At 37.5% G+C, this 23240-nt stretch overlaps 1 protein-coding gene across 1 annotated transcript in view; it reads left to right on the top strand.

Moving 5' to 3' along the window:
* The window catches only part of EVPL (envoplakin), a 43992-nt gene that overhangs the window by 11951 nt on the left and 8801 nt on the right, over positions 1-23240 (top strand). The window contains exons 2-16 of the mRNA XM_081935219.1: positions 251-353; positions 3670-3824; positions 3970-4093; positions 6412-6537; positions 7953-7991; positions 9617-9778; positions 10538-10645; positions 14569-14664; positions 15931-16056; positions 17193-17339; positions 18357-18511; positions 20574-20671; positions 21360-21541; positions 22325-22503; positions 22680-22818. Of these exons, the coding sequence (XP_081791345.1) occupies positions 251-353; positions 3670-3824; positions 3970-4093; positions 6412-6537; positions 7953-7991; positions 9617-9778; positions 10538-10645; positions 14569-14664; positions 15931-16056; positions 17193-17339; positions 18357-18511; positions 20574-20671; positions 21360-21541; positions 22325-22503; positions 22680-22818 (1939 nt within the window). The remainder of the gene's footprint in view (positions 1-250; positions 354-3669; positions 3825-3969; positions 4094-6411; positions 6538-7952; positions 7992-9616; positions 9779-10537; positions 10646-14568; positions 14665-15930; positions 16057-17192; positions 17340-18356; positions 18512-20573; positions 20672-21359; positions 21542-22324; positions 22504-22679; positions 22819-23240) is intronic.

Below are 23240 nucleotides of genomic sequence, written 5' to 3'. Positions count from 1 at the left end.
TCCCTTCCAACTCTACTATTGTATTGTATTATTGTATATATATATATATATATACTTCACTGCTATGTAATGATTGATTCTGGAGATTTTTAAAGGAATTTATTATTGAGGCTAATGTTTCAGTTTGGGCTCTAATTCTATCGTATACTGAGCCAAATAATTAACCAAAAGAATGTGGCTTCAGTATGAAATTCTGAGCAAAAAAAACCTGGATCTTTAAGCTACCTGATTTCTATATCCTTATTTGCAGATCATCAAGCAGCAATGATCTAGTGGTGCTCATCTCTCGCATGCAAAAAAATGCTGACCAGGTGGAAAAGGACATCCTTGAAACACAGTCCAAACTCAAGAAGGTAAAATTGGAACTTGAATACAAAAATCATGCTATATGTTTGACTCTAAAGTTTATTGGAGAAATCTCCAAATAGAATAGTAAAATCCCATTTGCTGGTTGGGCAAATCAATCAATCAATCAATCAATCAATCTATCTATCTATCTATCTATCTATCTATCTTTCTATCTTTCTATCTTTCTATCTATCTATCTATCTATCTATCTATCTATCTATCTATCTATCTATCTATCATCTATCTATCTAAATGGCTTTGTGTGTATATGTTCCAGAATAACTGTGGAACGCCTTGAGCAATTTGAACCAAACTTGGTGCACAGATGACTTACTCTCAGGAAACAAATACTGTGGGGGTAAGCCACCCCTAATACACATCATGGTGTGTGTTCTGTTAAGATACAGCCTGTTGTGCCTTAAAATGACTTCTACTGTACAGCGCAGTGGAGTTTCTATGGTAACAGCTTCACAGTACTCCACAAGTGGGCTCCATCTGGTAAGGGGGACAATCCATCATTAGAAATTACGTTTGGTCCAGACATTTCCCCCCTATAAATAAATACCCAGGTAACGCCAGGTTATCAACTAGTACATAAAATTAATCTAATCAGACACAAGGGGAATATCTGTGTTCTTTATTTCAACATGGCAAGATTACAGAAAATCAGAGTTGTCTGGATGTACAAAAAATGTTTTTTTTAAATTAAAAAGTGGATTAAACTCATGAAATTGTTTCTTGCAACAAAATGGCCCTTCAGATATCTCCATTAGAAACTCAAGAGGTCTCCTCTTTGAAACTTCTTTAATTCTTTTTAAATATTAGATAAAGCACACATTTTATTTCATTTTTATTTATTTGAATTCATTAACTGCCACTCTTCAGGGGACTCAATTAATGAGTGATGTTAAAGAAAGAAAAATAGATATTTTGTGCTTTTTAAAAACTATGTGGAAACCTTTAACAGATCTGAATGGAGGTGGTCTAATCTTGTGCAGAGGACTTGGTGAATACATGTATGAAAGTGAAGGTTGAAGTTAATTGTGAATGAAATATATGTCAGAAAGAATGAATCAGGGATCTTCAAAATCGGGGAAAACCAGGGTTTTTCAGAATGTGTTCTTCAGAATCCTACTGACCAATCATATACTATTCATATATGGAATGCTACTACATGAGAACTTGATGGGGTTCCATGAGAGACCAAGAGCACACAAAAAAAAAATCACTTGAACACAGCTTTGCTTCTTGATGAAGGATTCTGGGAATGGACTAAAGAGCTAGAGTTGCCTATATTGTACAGATAATGGGAGAGTGTCTTCTATAACAAATGTGTCAATGGACCTCAAATTAAAAATTATGCAACAAAAAATAATATTTCGAATGTTTTGGATTCCATTACATTTGTATAGAAAAGAATTGTCAAAAACAGCACTTTATTGGAGATATAACAAGTATAATGCTTCTTTAAAACGTATAGTTTTAACCGTGTCCGATATTTTAGACCATGGGGCCTGATTTTTTATATACTGGGGTGAGGGAAGGGGGGGGGGCTAGGTGCCTATGTGTGTATGCATACAGAGCAAAAAAGAGTTCAAAATATATATCAAAGGGTAGGGAATAGTTAACATTAAAAGAGGGAAGAAAATGCAAAGCAATTTTGATGTGTTCTGACGGTATTTGAAAAGGGCTAAAGAACAACTTTTGTAGGACTGGCTGAGCTTGAGGATGGGGTGAAAGGGGGGATCAGGCTAGAATTGTTATGTAGCCACAAGCAAGCTTTCTCCAACCATTACAGTAAGTGCCATTGACCCTTATCTGACTCCAGGCAAGTGCTGTTAGTTGAGAAATTTCTGTATAGGCTTTGGTAATAAATCAGTTTAATTGAACCTTCATGTGAGAACTTGATTTTTCACAGATCTGATCTTTCGCACCTGACAGCCTTTGGCAGAGTGAACAGAATTAAACATAAACAAGATGAAATAATTTGGGAAGAAACATTGGTTTCTTAACATTGGACATATTAAAAGAAATATTTCTTTGGGAATGCTAGTGAGATGTTAAGAGAGTGAAACTAAAATCAGTGCTACAAACCTCACACTCACTAGCACTGATGATGTTACCTAGTCAGGTAATGAAACATCGGCAAGCAAATAACCAAGCTCAGAAAGCATCAATGAGAGCCGACATATTGAAAGAGTAAAATCATTGTTTGGATCAGGATATAGACTTAATGGAAGCAAGAATGTTTTGCGAGGACAGAGAACTATAATTATGGCTGTTTGAGCAAATTAGAATTATTTCTCCTTTCCTTTTCTTTTATTTCCTCCCCTTAATTTTTTTTGCTGACTACTTCATCCCGCCTTTTTGCATTTTATACAATGCTGCTATCTGAAAAGGGATATAGTGATGGTTGTTTGAATAAGGGATGTGGTGGCTCAGTGGCTAAGATGCTGAACTTGTCGATCGAAAGGTCGACAGTTTGGCGGTTCGAATCCCTAGTGCGATGTAACAGAGTGAGCTCCTGTTACTTCTGCCAACCTAGCAATTCGAAAGCATGTAAAAATGCAAGTAGAAAAATAGGGACCGCCTTTGGTGGGAAGATAACAGCATTCGGTGCGCCTTCAGCATTTAGTCATGCTGGCCACATGACCACCGAGATGTCTTCGGACAGCGCTGGCTCTTTGGCTTTGAAATGGAGATGAGCACCACCTGCTAGAGTCGGGAACAACTAGCACATATGTGTGAGGGGAACCTTTACCTTTACCTATGTTTGAATGTATGATAATTCTGAGCTTGGAACCAAAAAGACTATGACTAACTCATGAAAATTATTTTTATTTTTTAATCTTAGAGTGAGGGGACAGAAACTATATTTCTTGATGAGAGTTTACTTGGTGTAGTGTACCTCAGTTGCTAATCTAGTGTTACCTGAGCTCTCCTTCCATGTTTGATAGAGGATAACCATTCATAAGAAGTTCTAGGTACTCTCCTGTCTACTATCAGGGAACTCAGAATATATGACACATGGCTTGCCAAATTAAAACAACAAATATCTAATTCAGTGTTCAGCCAAAGTTCCTTTTCTCTTAATCTAAGATGTTTATTCAATGTGATGAATTCTACAAACTAATTGTATACTATATGATAAAAGCTGACACGATAAACTATAAGATAAAACTTGCATTTATGGAATTGATATCAGGATCAATAATTACATACTTACAGCCTAAAACATTGCCTTCTAGATTTACAAATGCAACTTCCTCTCTGCCCTCTCTGCTGGGAATGAGGCATATGTATATTATGCTTTTCTTGTAGGATGCTATTAATCGACAACAGAACAAGCCTTTGGAATTCCAGCAGATAAATGGTAAAAACCTGAAAGACGCCGAGACACTTTTAAAAGACCTTTTTCTAGACGTAGACAAAGTCAAGCATCTGAAACATCCTCAAGCCTTTGAAATTGAAAAAGAGTAAGTAATGATTTATATTCCATGCAGCCCTCTTGAGAAACGGTAAATGCATTGGAGACACACGTACAGATCAAGTTTGGGCAATTCTTCCTTGAAGAAACCCATTTTCTAATGAAGAAATTCCCTTTCTTCTCCCCTCCAAAAGTATCAAGCAGCTCCATGTCAGAATGACACATCAATGTGCAGAGTATCGAGAGCTCTATGAAAAATTTACACTTTCTGAAGTTGGTTCCAAAGTGGACTGGGCAAAAATTCTAGAACAAAAACAGGTAAGAGTTGCTGCTTGGGTATGTGGCATTTCATTTGATCAAGTGCAATTCTTGATCAACAAAATTAATAAGGTTGAACATGAATTCCAGCTTTACTTGGAGATCACAGCAGAAGAACAAATGTTTTTTTTTTTAATCCTTGCAAGGCAAAGATGATACTGGCATAATAAAAATTACCTCAACCAATGCCTATCAGGGCATGCATGGCTTTGACAATGGCACCAATTTGCCCTAGAAATACAATAACCTTTTATCCAAATTCATGATAAAACCAGGGAGTTTGCTTTGTTACAGACAAATCTTTAAGGTGGACCAAGTCATACTGTCCAGGTTTACATATTATGGTGGTTTGTTTCATCTTAACTTACCGTGTTATATAAACACAGCTAATTGTATCTTATGAATGAACCACAGTTATGCAAACTAGTTTAGCTCAATGGGTAAAACAAGTTGTTCTCGTGTACTGAAAAACTACTACTAAGCAAAATAAAAATAACCCTGGTTTAATAATTCGTGCCAGACTAGGTGATCAGGAAATATTATCAAGAACATGCAGCTTGACTGGTAATGCAACCTAGCAACTACCGGTATATTTCAGCCCATTTGTCTCACCATCACTGAATTAACTACAGAAATAGGGAAAGTTTTTTTTTTTAAGTACAGTAAGAATATCCTTGTTTTTAATTGCTTTCCTATAGTGAAACCTCCATATAATAAAATCTAGTAATTATTGAGCTGTAATGCTGAAACCCAGAGAAATGTCTCAAACCGAGAGAAATTGAATGTTCAAAGTGCTTTAACAAGCACTAAAATGCCTTTCCATCTTTTCACTTCATAAAGGAATTGCTTAGAATAGTTACTCTGAGAGTGAGATTGGGGTACCTAAATTTAAGATATGAATATCTTTAATCAGAGTCAGTTCTTTGAAAAACTATTTGATTTATGTGTTGTTAAAATACTTAAAAAATTGAGGGACAATACTGTCCCCAAGAGTATCAGTCAACAATTGTATTAATAATAAGTTACTTTCATACACAGAATTTAACACAATTATTGGGAGAGGGGTGGAATTCTCCTTTGGTGACTCATAAGTGAGCACAGAAATAATCTGTTATTATTAAGGTTCTTAGGGTCTCTTGGAATGAATTCCCTTTTCTTCTCGGTGGAGCACAAAGTCAAACTTGCTTTCATGGTGTTCCTTTCCTAGGTACTCTAAAAATGTCCAGGAATAAAATGCATATCGATGGTTCTCTTTTCTAATGGCTGGAATATTTTCTAGTTTTTATTCTGCAGACACCTTTCTTCAAATGTACAGTTTTTCAGAGCTCCATATAACATTGTCTCCCATTTGTATTACTATGTTAGTAGATTATCAACATACCTAGATTAAGGCCAGGAGGGTTTGCATGTCACCTCGTATTGCTGTTGCCTTGGATATAAACATACTCAACAGCTTTATTTGTGTAAGCTTTCCAAGATACCAGATTTTCTTTAATACATCACTCATGTCTTTCTGCCTGTGTTTTCACACAAATATAATATCCTCTTTGTATCAAATGTTCCGCAAGGTAGGGGTTTATCAATAAGAGAAGCTTTTTGGTGAGACAACTTCAAAACCTTTCAAAATGATCTCATCAGTCTTTGCCTGTGTCACTTCTTCCCATAACCACTTTTCCTGCACCTTTTTCTGGTTTTGAGTTCCACTTGCTAACGTTTCAGGATCATTTGGCTTAAGTGCTAGCAGCGGTCACAAGTATTAGGAACAGCATGGAATAGTTTTTTTTTTCCTTGCAGTGGAATAATTCTAAATTTATTTATTTATTTATTTATTTATTTATTTATTTATTTATTCGATTTATCAGTCGCGCCCTCTCCGCGAAGGGACTCGGGGCGACGTACAATCAATTATATAGGCGTGTGGCATGGAGGAGGTAAATACATCAACATTTAACAATTCAAATAGAAATAAAAGCCACAATGTTAAAATAAATAACAGTAAAATTACAACAATTAAAACAGTTAAAATACCCAAAAAATTTAAATTTACAGTTTAAAATTGCCAGGGAGGTTAGAGAGTTCTAATTAAGCCAGGCCAGCTAGTTGGAACAGGTGGGTCTTGAGTTTCGTGCGGAAGGAGCGGAGATCAGTCATTGTCCTAATGTCTGGGGGGAGGTCGTTCCAGAGGGCTGGGCCCATCACAGAGAAGGCCCTGCCCCTCGGCGCCGCCCTCTGGCACTGCCTAGTGGACGGCACCCGGAGGAGTCCCTCTCTGTGACATATACATACAGTGCGATGACTTACTGGTGGGTTTCTTTCAGAAACAAATCAGTGGAGGGCAATATGGACCTACAATGCCTGAGCTGGAAAAACAAATTGCTGAACACAACATTCTTCAGAAGGAGATAGAAGCATATGGCCTGCAGATCAAAAATCTTCAGACTCTGGTAAGATGGCGTATGGTCAGTCTCTTCACTGTAGAGATGAATTATAGTAGATGTCTTCTCAATGCTGTGTGGTTGGAGAGTGAAGAATAATTAATCTGATCATTTTAAATAATATCCAACTTGGAAATCACACACCGTGAAAAATGAACCATTACACATTCACAAGACCTGTTCTTAACTCCCAGTGAATTTTAGTATTCTAGTGGGGGCTTCTAGAATTAATAGTTTGTATGAAATTCCTATTTTTGTGAAATTCACAAGTCTTCATTTGCTATCCTTTAAGGGTAAGTACAGGTACAGTATTTCTCTTGAAAAGTAAACCAGACAATGAATATTATAATATTATATTATTGTACTCTAGGAGGCAGAACTACAGAAGAAAAATATATGAAAATACCAGAAGTCTTAAGACAACAGACTTGAAACTTGATTCTGCATGTAGAGATATGATTATTGTATCCCAGTAATATGATGGGGGAACTGACAGTATTTATTGTAAGCATTTTTGTGATGCATGATTGTGTGTATTAACAGTGATGGTGAAGAAGAAAAACACAAAACAAAGCTATAATGGACCACAAGTCCCATCACCACTAGCTAACCCAGTAATTGTCCATTTTGAACTATAATCCAACACACATGAGGGCGTTGAATTTGTGAAGAGAAAAGAGGCAGACAACCTGATGCCCTTCAGACGTTGTAGTCTACAGCTTTAAAAGTCTTCACCTTTGCCCATGCTCTTTGAAATTAAATTCTAACTCAAACTATCAGCGTTTGAATGGGAATGACTACTTTTTCTTCTTATCTAGCAATTCATTCTGAAGCTGCAAGATAAGAAAAATAGGGAAATTTCAAATGATTAATGTTTGAATGTTTTAAGCTGCTGGGAGTCACTTGTGTGCAAGCTGGACAGCCATATAAATTTGTTTAACAAAATAAATAAATAAAATTTGCAGAACATAGGCTTGTTTAATGTCAGCATACTGGAAGTCCAGTACTAAAATGTTCCATTATAATTATTGTAATTAGAGGTTTTTCAACAATACCTACACTTCTGCTGTCAGTGAGTTTATCAGACAATAACAGTTTACAGACTGAGACATAATTACCTTTAAAAAATGAAATATCTATTCGTAGTACTGACTGGCAGTCAAATCCATATTTGTTTTTTTTAAGTTAACAATTCAATTCCTTCAATATTTAAATAGTAAATATTGATTAAAATATTGCCTACATTATGAAGAGGACAGATTGTTCATGGGAAAAAATTAAAGCAAAAGATCATATTAAATCCAAATATTATAGTATAAAATTGTAATTTTACATGCAATGTGACATATCTTTTTAACATATTATGATAAACCATTAGTATTGTCCCTTTTAAAAATAAAATTGTTCTCACACTCTCCAAACAGGAAGCAGAAGATTTAAAGATTCAATACAAGGACTTGTTGGTAAGAATTTTATTCACTATTGTAGGCTATAACTTTTTTTAAAAAAATATTATTAAAGTGCTATATCAGATTCATGTAAACTGTGATTGGAAAATCTGGCTATTAAAGATAGGAGTCATTTGGTTTTGAGAGAATGTGACGATAACACCTTCCCAAACTGAGTGCCATGATAGACATACCTATATACAAAATGGCTTCCATAGTGGTTATGACCCTTTACAATACCCCCATTTAATAGAATTTGAAATAAACTCATAGGTGCCCTCTTCTATTTCATTGGGATTTTAATCCAAATAATTTCCTACAAACAAATATGATATTAGAGGCTGGGATTGTGCTTTGCTGTTTCCAGCTTTTTCTTTAATTTTGTAAAATTGGGATAGGAGAGAAGATCTGGGGGACACTAACAGAAGTACCTAGAAGCATATTGGTGTTGTGTTATAATGGCATGTTGGTGTTGTGTAAGGTGCTTTGGAGAATAGCTTGACTCCTTCTTCTTTGTGGCAGCCCCTGAAATATTGGAACACTGCTATCCTGTCTCCCCTAGTCCTTTTGAAAAGAAGGACTAGGGGAGACATGATAGCAGTGTTCCAATATCTCAGGGGCTGCCACAAAGAAGAGAGAGTCAAGCTATTTTCCAAAGCACCTGAGGGTAGGTCAAGAAGCAATGGGTGAAAAATAATCAAGGAGAGAAGCAACTTAGAACTGAGGAGAAATTTCCTGACAGTTAGAACAATAATCAGTGGGACAACTTGCCTCCAGAAGTTGTGAATGCTCCAACACTGGAAGTTTTTAAGAAGATGTTGGATTTGTCTGAAGTGCTGTGGGGTTTCCTGCCTAAAAAGGGGGTTGGACTAGAAGACCTCCAAGGTCTCTTCCAACTCTGTTATTCTATTCTATTCTATTCTATTCTATTCAATATTGCCCACTTCTGATTTAAGGACTCTTTACAAAAGCTAAATAAGACTATCAACACTGTTGAGTGTTTTTCTTCCCTACACATATGTCACAACGTTTTGGGGTTTCATCCATTCAAACAATAGACATGACTTATTGGGAACAGGCCAACCATACTCTCCTGCCCCCACCAAGCAATCAGCTTCTGCAGAGGATGATGAGGTAGCTCGAGCGTGATGCTGGAGAGAGTTGTTGGACTAGAAGCATAAGAGATCCTGAGAGGGAATTCTAAGAGCCAGCATGGCGCAGTGCGGGCACAATGTTGGACAAGGAATAGGGAGACTCACTGAGTCTCAACTATAGAAGCAGGTGGCTGTGGGGAAAATAGGAGGAAGAAGTATTATGTTTGCCATCTTTAGCTTCTGCATGAAAATCAGGATAGAAATCTAATTAAATATTAAAAACTCAATGGCAGCTGTTCTAGCATTCTCAATAAGGATTTTTCTGACATTAAATTAGATGGCAATTATAAAAACTTTCAGCACCCTTTCCCAAAATGGTATTCTCCAATCTTATTGAACTATCATTCCTGGAAGCCTCAGACCATAATACCAAGAGCTGTAATGCTTGAGAATGCCAGGACTTGTCATTGCAATATTCGGTTCTTGGCAACCGAACGACAACAATTAAATGAAATAACAATAATTTTTGCACCCTCAATCTGACAGAAAGCATCTATCTGGCGAGGCCAGAGTTTGAATAGCCTCTACACCCACCTCCAAGGCTGCATGAAAGAGCTGGCATATCTCTCAGAGCAACAGCAGAAGATCTTGAAGCAGGACTGGAGTGATCAAATGATTGAGCCCCAGTCAGTCCGGCGTGAGTATGAGGTAAATGAAAAGTTGAATGTCAAACTGTATCTGAAGGTGTGGGAATTCTTGATTCATGAGGTGCCCCGTGTCACATCTCTGCCCATGTACAGTACGACATACACTTTTGTAGGAAAACCCAGGCAAAAATCTCCTCCAGCCATACTGATTTCAACAAAATCTACTCATTGTTAAACGTAGAGGTCAATGTCCATTCTTTCAGGCACCATTCAAACTTGTGATGGTGCTGAATAAGTGATTCCTGCAGCTCCAGCTTTTGCAATGCCCCCCACACTCACATGACTCACAATCCAGATGTTCAGCAAGTGGTCCAGATTTCTGACTGTTTCAACATCATCAGTCACGTGTTTGTGATTTGCAATGTTCTGGGCCAGTTTCCCATAAGCAAAGTCAGCGGAGAATCTGGCAGAAAGTTGGAAGTCATGGTCATGGGAAGTCCTTGTTTAACAACTTGTGATGATTCACTGATCAGTGGTAACCAGGAATGGCCATCACTGCCACCACTGGGCAGTGTGACATCATGCTTTATAACCGCATTGCTTAGTGATTGAAATTCCTATCCCAATTGCCATCATGAAGACCCCCTATACTTGCATTTTGTAAATAACCCAATAGTGCTCTGGCAAGGTTGTGGTGGCTTCCAAAGAAGTAAATTGCCTTTTCCCACTAGTCTATTTGTGGCATATGTATCATTTGCATCATTCAGCTCATTCATTGTGGCCACTTATACTGTATTGATTCTTTCTTTCTTCTCTTCAGGAGTTCAGAAACAATGAGCTTCTTAACCAGGAAGAGTATGTGAACATGCTTCAGGATGATGGAGAACGGATGATTGAACTGAAGCATCCAGCAGTGACCCCAATCCAGGTAAATATCAAAATTCGGACATCTAAAGGACCAGACTCTTTTCATTGATTATCTGAAGAATATTTGCCCTATTTTTCTCAGGAACTAACAACATTTTTTTTTAAAAGAAAGAAAAACAAGAACAAAGGTAAGTTCCTGTCTTCAGACTAACAAAATTAGATTGGGACCAAAACTTAATAGCAAAAGGAAAACAAATGTTGCCACCTGTTCTTAATTTCAAACATCTCCTAATGAGCAACTGGTTTAGGAAAAGATCAAAGGTAAAGAGGAGCCACAAATTACTGGCCTCTCAACAGAGCCAATGATAGGGACTTTCCTCTTTTTCTCTCACCTGGCCCTGAAGGAATGGGTGCTGCCTGGCATCAGAGAAAAAGATGCTTCTGAACAAGGGTATAATTAGGGGATTTCACTGTTTATGAGACATCCAAATACACTTTCCATCCTTTTTGTAAACCTCCTGGCTTTTTCATTAGTAGTTCCATTGTTATTCTTTTCAGACAAATTTTGTCAAGTAGGAAAAAATGGAGTGGCTGAATAACTTTCTTTTACTAATAGTCAAGAAGCCATTTGTCTGGAAGACAGAATGTTCCCCTATTGCCTCTGTACAATCAGTATAGAAACTGAAGCTTGAAAAGATCTTAGGTATTTCGGCAAGCCAATGATCTGAAAAAATCTTTCAAATCAAACAATTTGCAGAAAGGAAGATAAAGGATTTTGGAGGGGTCTCTTCTAACTCCAGATTTGAATGTCATTGAAAATCTATGGGGGAGATATCAAATATATATTACATGCAAGAAGAACTAAAAATATTTCTGAGCTGGAAAAGGTAGGTCTACAAGGAAATACATAGAAGAAACCAAGATAGCTGGCAGGAAGTGTTTGTAACACTTGCCATGATACAAAACATTAATTTAGTTCCATATAGGGGTGGCTTCAGCTTCTGTTCATTTAGGAACTGAAACGTACAATTTGACCAGGGGTGTCTAAATGTTATCTGCAATTGTCTCTAATGCTGAAGTATTAACAAATGCACAGGTAACTATAGAGCTTCCAGAAACACCTGTTAAATATTTTGGCATATTGGAGACAACTTAGGAATGCCTTAAACCAGGGGTGTCAAACTCGTGATGACACGTCATCATGTGATGTATCACAACTTTCCCCCCTTTGCTAAAATGTGGGTGGCCATAGCCAATGCATGACCCATCCAGCTTGCGGGCTGTGAGTTTGAAATCCCTGCCTTAAATGTTCATACAGAAAAGGGTTTAGCAAACATAAAACTTCTCTCTAGAACTAAATTAAGAAATTTAAGAAATGCTTAACAGTAGGAGTCACTTTAAAATTGAATGTCTCAATAAATTTCTAGATTGAAACAATATCCTCATTCTTTTCTAGAAGATTTGCTTCCAGAAAACTGGAAAGGCGAGTTAAGCAGGGACGTGCGGTCAGGGGAGGCAGAGCCTCACCTCTCTTCATGAAATAATAGTATATAATATTATATACTATATATATATATATATAATATTATAATATTATATACATCCGTCCGGCCGCGCCCGGGAGCTGCAGAGGCAGAAATGTTGTCAGCGCTCCCGGATGACGAAAGCACGAAAGCGACTGGGTTCCCGGACGGAGGTAGCCAGAATGGCGCCGAGGTAGTCCGGCTGGCGAGCGACCGAGGATCAGGCTGCCTCGCTCGCTCTTTCATCCGCCCGGACCGCTACATCCGTCCGGCCGCGCCCGGGAGCTGCAGAGGGCGGAGGCAGAAATGTTGTTGGCGCTGCCGGATGACGAAGGCACGAAAGCGACTGGGGAACGACAAGAACCTTCCTGCCTCTGCTGGATTTCGCGCGCTGCAGTTGCGAGGAGCGTGCAAAGTCCAGCAGAGGCAGGAAGGTTCGCGTCGTTCCCCAGTCGCTTTCGAGGACTGCGGAGCGCGAGCCGGCGGAGCATGCTCAGGAAGGCGGGGAATGGGATCACGTGTGCTGGAGGCTGAGGCAGCCTAAGCCTCCAGCACACATGGTCCCATTCCCCGCCTTCCTGATGACGTCACAGCCTCACCAGCCATCAACCTCACTGCACGTCACTGGAGTTAAGTAATTAAATGTCCAAATAACAATATTCCAACTTGATTAGATAATAAATCAAAGGTGGTATTCAGCAGGTTCTGGCCAGTTCTGGAGAACTGGTAGCAGAAATTTTGAGTAGTTCAAAGAACCAGTAAATACCACCTCTGATTGGCCCCGCCCCATCTATTCTTTGCTTCCCGAGTCCCAGCTGATCAGGAGGGAATGGGGATTTTGCAGTATTCTTCCCCTGGAGTGGGGTGGGAATGGAGATTATACAGTATCCTTCCCCTGCCATGCCCACCAAGCCATGCCCACCAAGCCATATCACATCCACCAAGCCATGCCCACAGAACAGTTAGTAAAAAATTTTGAATCCCACCACTGTAATAAATGAATGAATTTGCCTAAAATCTATATTAGTTTACATTCATATCTATTTATTGTAGCAGCCAATGGTATACACTATATATCAGGTAATGTGATATAACATATTTTCCCTGAATACCTGTGGACTGTAGGCCTGCTTTACAATTAATATAGCTACGACTGATGAAATTGAAAGTACATACTATCTCATGTAGAAATAAGGTTAAGGGCACACTTTATTAAAGACACAGTACACTGTTGAACAAGTCAGGAATAATGAGTTTAAAATAATTGTCTTTACAGTAGCCATAGTTCCAAGTTTACAAATTAATGCAAATTCAGATTCAAATAGATTATTTGAATAGTGGAAAACTAAGCTATAATTAGAATAGCTGCAGTATTGGTCTTAAACTGATCAAAACGTACCATAATATGAAGAGAACAAACTCAAACAAATTTGACTCTTATCACTGTAATTACAAATGAGCATCGAGATTTGTTGCGATGGGCTCCCCTTACTTTTATTTTTATTCATTTATTGATGAACCCCCTTTATAATTTTTACAAATAACTCAAGGCAACAAACATATTCATCACACTTTCCTTCCCCATTAACAACCCTGTGAGTTGGTCTGAGAGTTATTGTCCCAAGGTCACCCAGTTGGCTTTCATGGCTAAAGCAGGTCTAGAACTCACAGACTCCTGTTTCCAGCCTGGTGCCTTAACCACTAGACTGAATATTGTTCCAAATAAGCAATCTGTGCTTCAAGGGGCAAACTATGCTTAAGAAAATAAGATTTCACAGCAATTTTAATTATCTCAGTAAAACAGAAAATCTCATAAGAATTTTTGAAAGTATTTTGTGTAAACAGAGTCTTGGAAAATGCCATACTTTTGACTGATGCGCAATTTATAGCCCAAGAAATGGTTGTAAAACCAAACAAAGCTTTGCTGATTCTCTAGGCATGTCACCATCTATCCAGAAGAAAATGTTTATATAGATACCCAAGAGTCAGAGGTGGGTTGCTTCCAGTTTGGCCCGGATCAGGCGGACTGGTATTGGAGGCACTGGGAGGCTCCGTCCACCTGCCTGGACGCTTCTGGGAATGTGCAGAAGTGTTGTGCGAGCAAGCAAGCGCACAAGCGAACTGGTAGTAAAAAAAATGGAAACCCATCACTGCCAAGGGTATATTCTGCGCAGACATCAAAATGAAGTGTGCTCCAAGATAGATATTTTGAATATTGCCTTGATATTTCATTGTATTTAAGTACAATGACAATAAAGATTATACAATATAGCCAAATTTGAGATGAAATTTGATAGATTTATTTTATATTTGATCAACCATGGTTATCTGTTGCTGTTAGTCTTTGGAGAAGAAATTAAATTAAAAAGCAACAGATGTGAGCAGCATTATACTTATTTATTTATCTGTCTGTCTGTTCTATCTATCCATCCATCTATCTATTTATCATTTATTACTGCAGGCCCATCAGGAAGCCCTGAAGAATGAATGGCAAAATTTTCTCAACTTGTGTATTTGCCAGGAGCACCATCTGAAGAGCATAGAGAATTATACAAAGGTAAATGGACTTGATGCAAAAGAAGAAAATAGAACGTAGCTCATTTTTTGACTTGTCAATCTTTTCTCGAATCCAGTGTCCAGAAATGGACACAGTATTCCAGATAGGGTCTGACTCTGACTAATACAATAGAGAGGAGCATTATAACCTCTCTTGAGCTTGACGTGTTCGTTCTTTTGAATTTCCTTTTTTACAGCTGAATCACACTGCTGACTCATGTTCAGCTTGTAATCCACCCAGATTATTTTTGTATCAATTACTGCCCAATGTGGTATCCTCCATCATATAATGCTATTGTTTCCACCCAAAAGGAGGTCCTTGCATATATTCATGTTGAGATTCACCCTTTCTACTTACTACTCAAGCTTGTCAAGATCCTCATAAATATCAATACTTCCCTATAATATATTTGCTATTTCCTCTTTGTGTCATCTGCAAATATTGTCATATTTTCTAATCACTTATTTATGTCATTTATAAATGTACTGAAAAGCCTGGGACAGAACTCTGCAATATGCTACTTAGTAGAGCCGCTGAGGTTTGCTCAGTCGATACTACTGTTCCAAGCCACTTTTTGTATAATGCCAAGCATTTTGCATCAGATCTGGCAGGAGACTTTGTGAAGGGTTTGCTGAAGAAGTCACCGTACACCAGGGGTGTCTAAACTTGGGAACTTTAAGACTTGTGGACTTCAACCCCAGAATTCCCCAGCCACCCTGGCTGGGGAATTCTGGGGGTTGAAGTCCACAAGTCTTAAAGTTCCCAAGTTTGGACACCCCTGCCATACACTTTCCATCATTTCCCCCTGGTCATCTAAAGTAATCGGCCCCAGATAACCTCTCCAGAAGAGCATGCCAAAGAATGGTATTGAGATGTCCCGATAAAAAATCAAAATCTTTCACTCTTCCTTTTTTCTTTCTCAATTCATCCCAGAAGGCAAATTTAGTTTAAATTCTAAACTCCAATTGACTTGGGTTTGTGTAACTCATTTAAAACCAAAATGAACTTATATGGAAAATAACAAACATGCAACATTGGATTCTTGGAATTGCTAGGATTGATTTAATGGTATAAATATCAGACATCTAGTTACACAATGTAAGTAAAATTAGATAATTTCAGCAGGGATCTGATATCCTGGAGATGATTGGTTTGCTATAATGAGACAAAAGGTCTCTGTCCCTGCAAGATGAACCAGTCTTCATGACTAAAGAAGTACTTCTTGATCAATCTGTTTTTCTGCATTTTTTCTTCTTCTCTCTTTAGTTCTATGATGATGTTGATGATATGAAGCTCTTTTTAAACAAGCTGAACAATGATCTTGATAACAAATACAGCAATTTCAATAAAGACAATCCGGGAGTAGTGTCTAACTTAATGTGCCACCTGGAGGTAAGAACCCAAGGGAAAACTGAAAGATATCAAGCTCTCGTCTTAATAACCTAAAATAAATAATGATTTTGCTAAACTACTATGGGGAGCAAACTTGTTTATTATTTATGGCTTCAGCTAAGTTCAGCTAAGTGCAGCTCTGCAGGACCAGGAATTATTAACAAAACAGACCCAAAGGTGGCAGCAAGAAAAACTGTACCCTGTTGAGTTGTTGCAGCTGGATTTGCAACCCAAAGTAGTAAGTTAAACATGAGCCAGCAATGTGCTATTGCTGCTAAAAAGGCAATTGAAATAGAATAGAATAGAATAGAATAGAATAGGAAAAAATAGAAATAGAAATAAAAATAGAAATAGAAAATAAAAAGAAATAGAAATAGAAATAGAAATAGAAATAGAAATAGAAATAGAAAGAAATAGAAATAGAGCTGGAAGAGACATTGGAGGTCTTCTAGTCCAGCCCCCTGCCCAAGCAGGAGAACCTATACCATTTCAGATAAGTGACTGTCCAGTCTCTTATGGAATGGAATGGAAGAGCACTTTCACTTGAACTGGTTTGCCCAATCCTAACCACTCTACTGTGATACAAAATTATATATAAATTGTGATAGGCCCTCCATGTCTTCACAACCACGTATATAAGATAGAAATAGGAATAATATATATCTCCCATGCATTCTTTTGAATATGGAAATATGCTTTAAGTAATTAACCCATACATATTCTCAACATCAGGATTGGTCCTTTTATTGCTTCAACATATACCAAAGATAATATAACTGGTGTTTCACCAAACCAAACCCGTATTCACTGGCCATTGAGTCAGCCCTTCATAGAACATGAATTGAAAGTGCTGAAGGGACCTTGGGGGTCTTCTAGTCCAATCTCCTGCTCAAGACTTGCAGAATAAATGGCATGCTCTGTAAAAGTGTTTCCCCCCCCCCCCCCTATATATAAACTACGGCTGTTGAATTATCTTCCACGGCTAAACCTCACAGCAGGGATTTTTCATGGTGGCAGTCATCTTTTGATTTTTTTAAAAGAAAAGTATTTTCCCATTACTGGAGAAAAATAACTAGCTGTGTCATTTTTCTCAGATACATACCAGCTCTAATTCTCCACTCTTCTTTCTTTTTTAGAATGATGAGAAGACTGTGAAACAAGCAGAAAAGTCCATAGCAGAACTAAAACGAAGGAGTAAAGAGATTAGTCCTTTGAAACTGCGAAGAATCCAGGGTTCCCAACCAATTATAATAGATGCCATTTGTGATTGGGATTTGGGTGAGGTATGGAGCATTTCATAATGGGTGATAGAAATTGTTCCATCTGCAATTCTGCTTTGGTAATATGTATCTCACTGTGCTTTTTAATTCTTGTTATGTCACTTCGGTGGTGGTGCTTCTCAAGAACAGAAGAGAAAGGAGTTGTGAAATACTCTAAAAAGGATACAGTATGGTGTGAAATCACAGCATAATGACCTGTCCCTCTGCAAAATATTTATCTCTAATACAGTAATGTCATTCATTTTATATTTTCCATACACTGGTAAAGTTATCCAATGGGTTACAAAACCAACCCTGTGATTTCCTTGTTGTGTGTGTGTGTGTGTGTGTTTTGTAGAACAAACTCTTAAATCCTCATTAACTAATTAATCTCAGGTTTGTTATACAGAAGAACATGGAAACTTGGAAGACCTTAGAACAGGGCTGTCAAAGTCGTGGTCCACAGACCAGATGTGTCACATGCTGGCCACACCTACACCTGGTTTAGCGAAAGGGGAAAAAACATGATACATCGCTTGGCACTGCCATGATGACACAAGTTTGACACCCCTGCCATAGAACTTTGATTTCTTGCACTGAGATAGACTCCTCTAGGTCAGGGGTCTCCAGGCCCTGGTTGTCTGTGGACGGGCACATGCTAGAAACTGGGCCACACAAACAAGTAAAGACCAATCCACAGGATTCAGGCAGCATGCAAAACCACACCCCGTCCAGTCCGTCGAAAAACCTCTCTCCATAGAATCAGTCCCTGGTGCCCAAAAGGTTCGGGGCCACTGCTCTAGATCCTGAAATATCTCATAATATAACAATACAGTTATACAGTAGTATGCTACAACAGTGAACAGACATGAAAGCACAAAATATTTGTCTTCTAAGAACACATAAACAGCGCGGCACACGCACACACCCCATTCCTGTGGTCAAGAGAACAATGCTCTGAAAAAAGTTGCATTTGTACTGTTGCAAAAGTTGAAATCCATCACAAACCAAAATCCTCCCCCCCGCCCTTCATTCTTCTAGGTCCAGCTTGAAAGAGGTGAAAAGTATACTTTGAAGAATAATAACCACCAGGAAAACTGGGAGGTGCAGAATGCCAAAGAAAAGAGTAAGATAGCACCTGCTGTTTGTTTCTCCATTCCGCCTCCAGACCTAGAGGCCATAGACAGAGTTAATAGGTTAGTACAAACCTCCTTTGCTCTTTTTCCTGAAAATATATAGCTAGTATTGCTGTTATTATTATAATTCCATCTTTCAGGATAATGATCTTCCAATGCTTTTTATGAGCCATATAAAGAAGCTTCTTTCCTGCATATTTTTTCTGCTCACTCATTAATTAAAAAAATAAATAAAATAAAAGATATCCAACAGAACCAAATACTGCTGGTGAATGCAGATATTAAATCTTCATTTGGGAGTTTACCTTGGGTATAGGATGGGAGATTGGGATTAAAACAAAAACAAAAAATTGGAGATGGAAATGAATATTCTGTGATGGGAATATTCCCACCATAGCATTTTGTTTATCTCTGTAATAATATGCACCCTGAAATATAACTTCGGGCATTTTGCATGTGTATAATTTTTTTAAATTAAAAAACCCTGTATTTTTCTCTTTCATGTTTTCTAAGCACACAACTATAAAAATATTCAAGTAGCAATTAGTGGCTGATGGGAAAAAAGGTAGAGGAGAAAGTGAAGGGTGCTACCAAAGTGGCCTTTATATACTATATATATATATATATATATATATATATATATATATATATATATATATATATATATATATATATATATATATATATATATATATATATATATATTAAATGTCTAGGTTGCTTTTACTATTTCTTTTTGAAAATTCACTTCAATTTTTCCTTTTTCCATTAATCGTTTCATGTTTAATGTTAGGTAGCATGTCAGTAGGGGGAAAAAAAGATAGTATCATAGTACTAGGTAATAAGGCTAAGCATTGTAAAACTGACTACTGTAGTAAGGATTAAGATCAGATGGGTGCATAAACTTCTGTCCAATCATCTTGATAGCTCACAATTTAGCAAACACAGAAGGAAGAGGAGACATCTCAATCTCTACTTCCTCCCATCCTGCCAAAGGATTAATAGTCAATAAAGTATGGATACCAAGGCAGATAATCTGGCAGGCTCTGTCCTCTATACCTGCAGCCATTCTCTCCAGTCAACCCTGCAATATTCCCTGTAATCGGGAATTTGATATACTTTATTCAAAAACAGATGGAAATCATAATCACCCCAAAAGACCCTGAAGAATAAAAGCAGCTAGGTGGAAAACAAACAAACCAACCACAATATAGGTAGTTCTTAGCTTGCAATCATTCATTTAATGACCGTTCAAGATTACTATACACTCCCAAAGGTACTTTTTTCAAGAGGCAACTGGACTTTCTGTTTTTTCTTTGAAGACATTTTGCTTCTCATCCAAGAAGCACCTTTGGGACAACCATGACCTGGGTAATTGAGAATCTCCATAGACAATTGCAACACACTGGTGGGGGTGGGTGGGGAGTAATTTACAATCAACTCTTGCACTTACAACTGTTGCAGCATCTTCAGGGTTCCATGATCAAAATTCAGGCACTTGGCAACTGGCATGTATTTATGATTGTTGCAGTATCCTAGGGTCATATGATTGCCATTTACAACTTTCCTAAGGGGTTTTCAAGAAACGAAGTCAGCATGGGAAACCAGATTCTCTTAATTCCTGCAGTGATTTGCTTAATGGCCACAGCAACAAAGGTCATAAAACCCAATGGCTTAGCAATGGAGGTTCCAATCCCAAATGTGGTTGCAAGTCGAGGACTACCTGTACTGAGTAAAAGTAATATCACAATGACACGATAAAGAGTATTGTGCACTTTATGCTTGCATTAAAATAAGCGCTAGTGTAATTTGGCCCAGTAAGCAAAAATATTGTTCGTTTATAAATGCTTCTGGAATTGTATGGGAAGAATCTATAAAAAAGCATTGGTTACAATGTTCATCAACATATAAATAGCCTGTGTCATAAATAGTATGCTCAGATGTTGTACTTCCAATTATGGATCTAATGCATATGCTTCATTCACGGGATGAAAATAGATTCTGTTAATTCTAAATTAATCTATAATTAGATTGTGTAGTTTTTCTAGCAAGTACCTGCTATACGTAAGTACTGTAGGAATTCTCTGTGCTATGTACACTCTGATCCCTTTGTTGTGCTTAGGCTAGAAGGTGAGCTGAACACAATAAAACAGAAGAGAGCTTCCATCCAGACCACCCTAAGAAGCAGCAACAAGGAATCAGTGAAACCCAGCCATCAAGGTCGGTATCAGAACTGGTTTTTGATAGGAATATATCACTGTGTAATAAGAATGCTAAAGTACTCGGGTGTTGCCCCAAAGACTTCAACCTGTGACTTCAACCTTCAGCGCTAAAGACTTCAAGACCGCGTGATGATATGCTTCTTATAAGGTCACTACTGGAGCCAAAATTCAGAATCTCAGACCTCCCATAGAACGAATGTTTTTTTAAATTGGAGGTGAACATGAAAGAATTTAGACACAGCAGTTATTTAGTTTACTTTATTGTCATTGCACCTCATACAATGAAATTAACTGCCATCTTCAGTGTACATCATACATAAGAAAACTATAAAAATAAAACAAAAACACACATCCTTCACATTCTATACAATTGAATTGGAAACCCCTGATACTTCATCAATGTTACACTGTACAGTAGAATTCAATATAGTTACTGCTCTGGGATAGAAGCTGGTTTTCAGCCTATTTGTCCTTGTTTTTATTGTCCTGTACCGTCTGCCAGATGGTAATAGTTCAAAAAAAGGGTGCCAGGATGAGATGGAGCGGGAGCTATAAAGCTCTTCCAAGGAGGGGAGAGGGCAACCTGATGGATTAATATGTACATGAATGAGAAATTCTGCTTAATGTGGACATATTATTTAATTTGGACCATACCATAGGAATGCCAATGTTATTTGTGATTCTAGCCACAACCAGAAACTTCACTCCAGTTCAGGATGACTCTGAAGCTGACCATTTGCTCCATAAGCTGAATAAAATTGATAGTGATTTGGGGCAAATTAAGATGGACATTTTTAACCGCACAAGGTCTCCGCTAAATCACAGTGACCCTATAGAAGATGTTACTCAACGGATCAAACATCAGGAGGCAAGTATTGAAGGAGTTTGACTGCTTACTCTCATATAGTTTATACTCTCATATTTGGCTAGATACTATCCAAAGCTAAAATATTTATATACCACACGTGTCAGAAAAGAATGGAGTGCATTTACTGCTGGTGTAAAAACAAGCAATAATTAATGCTCACTGAGATGATTGAGTAATAAAGAACAGAGAGAGGCCTTATAATCCAATATTTTTAGTTGTTTGGTTAAGATTAGATTCACATTCTATCAACTCGCCTACTATTTTGTAGAAGGGATCTTTTCTTGTCTTTTTCTATTTTTCAATGCTGTAATCAAATGTGTGACTAGCTATACTGTTCATCAGAATATGTAAATATTATTTTATAGGAAAAATTTGCCTTAAAGTCTCTTGAATGGGAACAAGAGCCTATTTCCACTAAGTTGGAAAAGTCAAAAGAAGTATAAAAGAAATACATAAATCAGCATAAATTACCCAGTACTAGAGAGAGACACAAAACAGAGAATACATTTTGTTTGTGTTGATTTGGGAATAAACTACTGCATTATGGAATAGTTTGTTGGATTATTTTGGATCAGCTACCATCCAGAATCCAGAATATACTGATTGTTCCAGGTTTCAGACAAAACGAAATATGGAGGCATCTAGGATAGATATTATAGGATAAGACAAGGTTGGTGCACATCATCCTCTCAACTCTATCACCTTGCCATACACATAATCATTGCAGTCCATTCAATTGAACTGATTGTTTGTTTGTTTTTTAAATCTTCATTTTTTTATTAGGGAACAAACAGGAGACTTCAGATTATAGGAAAAGAAAAAGAAGCGACTCAGAAAGCATGTGAGACCTATCTTTCAAAAAAGCCTGCTGGTACCTCTGCCTCTCAAATTCCTGTGATGCTCAACAACATCAAGAATAAATACAATGATGTTAAAGTACTTTCCAGGTTATATGATGAAAAGTAAGTAACTTCCATATTATCTTTGGGCCAAGAATCTTTAGCGGTAAAGAAGCAGCGTTCTTCAAAATGTTTCTGTAAATTATTTAAGTATTACAAGTTGAAAGGGAAGAACTTTTTGTTTTATTGTGCTACTGACAAAAACAGTCTTAAGAGTGAAATCGTCTCCCACTCCTCAGAGCCAAATCAAGTATAAACTTGGAAACTGAGATAGAAAATGTGGACAGGATCATCAGCACCATTGAGACCAAGCTATCTCATGATGGTACGATTCCAGCTTCACCTAATGCATTACAAGATCGTGCTAATGAACTTCAGGTAAGATGTGATCGTGCTCATCCATCCAACCATCCAATCTCAACCCTTACGCTAACAGAATAGAGTTGATCAACTAAAAGCACAAATAAAGATCAAATCATTAAGATAAACTTATTTGTTTGTTTACTTGTTTGTTTTTCACATTTTTCAACCACCCATCTCCAATAGAGAGGGGCTCTGGGTGCTATACAATAAAATCATGGAGAAGGACATATTAGATATGCCATCTTAAGCTCATGGAGGAAAGATGGAATAGAAATAGTCTTGTTCAAATTATATGGCTGCCCACTCATCAATGAATAAAATGCAGTTAATGTTATTATTGCCCAGCCTTATTATTAATAATTTTCTCATTTAGTTATGTTCAAAATTAAAATTCTGTATTTATGTTTAGAACTCACTTAACCCTCAAATTGTGCCCT

Source organism: Natrix helvetica (genome assembly GCF_964273705.1).
Source record: "Natrix helvetica genome assembly, chromosome: 1".
NCBI lineage: Eukaryota > Metazoa > Chordata > Lepidosauria > Squamata > Natricidae > Natrix > Natrix helvetica.
The sequence above is the reverse complement of the archived record's forward strand: the minus strand, read 5'-3'. Positions and strand labels throughout refer to the sequence as shown.